Here is a 2,400-nt window from a genome sequence, read left to right as displayed (position 1 = left end):
ATTGCTCCTCCATCACCACCGCTACTATCACCATTAGCAACACCTGAACAAAAGCCGAAAGTTACCAACACTCCCGGAGGTATTTTTAGCCCCAGAACAAAGTTGTTGATTCTTTGATACAATTTCGCTATTAAAGCGTTTATTTTTTGTCTTTTTTTTCTTTACTTTTACACTTCTAGGGACGAAGATTACGGCACAGGTGAGAGTTCCCAAAGTTAAACTGATCGGGAAATTGGACGAGATATTCTTATCCGATAAATACGGTAATATTCTTTTGAAAGCCAACCTGAAACAAGGCAAACATCGCAGAAGCCAAAGCTTCAGAGGAAAGTTCGCTATTCCGAAAACAGTGAGTTGAATAATTGAATATGTTATACATACATACAGGAGTCATATGTATTATTATTAGGAATTACATGTATTATTATTTAGAACAGTATGATTCGTGTGATTCGGCTCCCTGAGACTTAAAGTTTCGCGGGCTTCGAACAGAAAACCGTCTCGTTCGAGGTTAGGTTCACTTTCCCCAGATGCCACGCAACGGGACTGAACTCGGGAGATCAAGATTGCATAACGAACTTCTTAACCATTTGACAATACTGCACATATATACGTGCATATATGTGTGCATGTGTGTGTTTGTGTGTATCTGTGTATGTATATTATGGTTGTGCGTACATACATACGTACGTCCGTACATATATACATACTTATAAATACACACACACCCACGCACATCTACTCATGCACGCACACAGACACACATACATATATATACATACGTACATACATACACAGACCCATAACTAGTAACACCAACACCAGTACCAACAACCCGAAACTTCTAAGTGGTTACCGACCTTCTAGAAAGAGTAGCCAAATCCTTCTCACCTCGCACCCTACTATAAATACAGGCTATGCTATGTAATGTTTTTAAAGCGAAATGCTGGAAGAATTCTAAGAACGCTGAAAAACTGCTTTGCGGTATTTTATCCGGTTCGTTGCGGTTCTGGGTCCAACTCCTTTCAGAGTTAATAAAATAAAGTACCAGTCTAGTACCTGGGTCAATGGTATCGGCTAGCTCACTGCTCTCAACACAATCGGCCTTGTGCCTAAAAATACAGGATGCTCATGGCTAGAATGTTCTAGATCATGAATCTACTCGAACTGGACTGATCTGGAACTAACCAACACCGAGGAAGACAACGCTATCTTTACGAAACTTGACTTCATAACACAATCAACCAAGGTGTCTTGTTTACCCTTTTTAGTAGGTTTATATAAACGGGTGAGGCGATTATTTAACTTGTCAAAACTGATATGATCTTTTATTGAAATTTCTTATCTGTTGTTTCTTCTTTTCTATTAAGACGTTCTATATTGGAATCAAAGGAAGAGATAAAAAAGGAAATACGTTTACACGTACGAAATTCATACCGTATATTCCGTCTAGCATGAAGTTGGAAGTGACTCCAATTCCAGGTGAGTAAAACAACAAAGTGCAATAATGTTTACTTCATTTATAGCAAAGATCGTGGGAATTACTATGGGCTTTGATTTGGTAGTTTGTCATATACGTACTTGAGTAAATACAAAGACGCACACACGTATTTCTATATATTTATATACATGAAATGTATGTGTATGTATGTCTGTCTGTATTTATGTATGTATGTATGTATATATGTATGTATGTATTTATGTAAGAGCATATATATTATTCTAAGTTTAGCCTTTACCCCGTCGCTCTTCGGTGTGTCTACTGTCCATTGCGTTTCTCAAGTAACACACATAGACATACACTTACACACATAATACACACACAGACACAGACACACACACACACACACACGCATGCACACACACACAATCATATAAGATCCAGGGATCGAGGTATAGGAAGTTCCGGGCTACATGTGTTTCATAGCGAGCGGAACCTCTGAGGTTCCGCTCTGTATGAAACATGTGTAGTCCGGACCTTATCTACACCATTCATTAACTCTTGTGTGTACACACACACACACACACACAAGTGCCTGGAAAAATGAAAGTGGCACTCAACACATTTGGTAGAAGTGCATATATTAGTATTTAATAATTTTTTCTCCATTCTGTCGCTTTTGCCTGAGGAGCTGACGAGCCTACGAAAATCTGAATTGCATGGAGCCGAATCAAACTGTTATTAAATACTAATGTACATACAAGCACGTTCACTGTCTTCGGCTACCTGATGTCATCAACAGTATACATATAAGTTCCACTGGATTTACTTCAGAAATTCCTTCGTGTCCGTCGAGGATATAACATATACGAGAAAATGGAATTCACGAGATTCTTTATTAATCACCTTTTCTCTTTTTCTCATTTGTTATATATATATATATATATATATATATATAT

General features: G+C 37.9%; 2 protein-coding genes across 2 annotated transcripts in view; both read left to right on the top strand.

Annotated features, from left to right (window-relative positions):
• LOC106883837 (von Willebrand factor A domain-containing protein 7-like) overlaps positions 1-358 on the top strand; it is a 129,828-nt gene extending 129,470 nt beyond the window's left edge. The window contains exon 13 of the mRNA XM_052971995.1: positions 180-358. Coding sequence (XP_052827955.1) covers positions 180-358 — 179 coding nt within the window. The remainder of the gene's footprint in view (positions 1-179) is intronic.
• The window catches only part of LOC106883840 (uncharacterized), a 48,164-nt gene that overhangs the window by 2,369 nt on the left and 43,395 nt on the right, over positions 1-2,400 (top strand). The window contains exons 2-3 of the mRNA XM_014934978.2: positions 180-349; positions 1,371-1,482. Of these exons, the coding sequence (XP_014790464.1) occupies positions 1,455-1,482 (28 nt within the window). The 5' untranslated portion in view covers positions 180-349; positions 1,371-1,454. The remainder of the gene's footprint in view (positions 1-179; positions 350-1,370; positions 1,483-2,400) is intronic.

This window comes from Octopus bimaculoides, chromosome 11 (genome assembly GCF_001194135.2).
Source record: "Octopus bimaculoides isolate UCB-OBI-ISO-001 chromosome 11, ASM119413v2, whole genome shotgun sequence".
NCBI lineage: Eukaryota > Metazoa > Mollusca > Cephalopoda > Octopoda > Octopodidae > Octopus > Octopus bimaculoides.
Note: the sequence above shows the minus strand (reverse complement) of the source record. Positions and strands in the feature narration are given on the sequence as shown.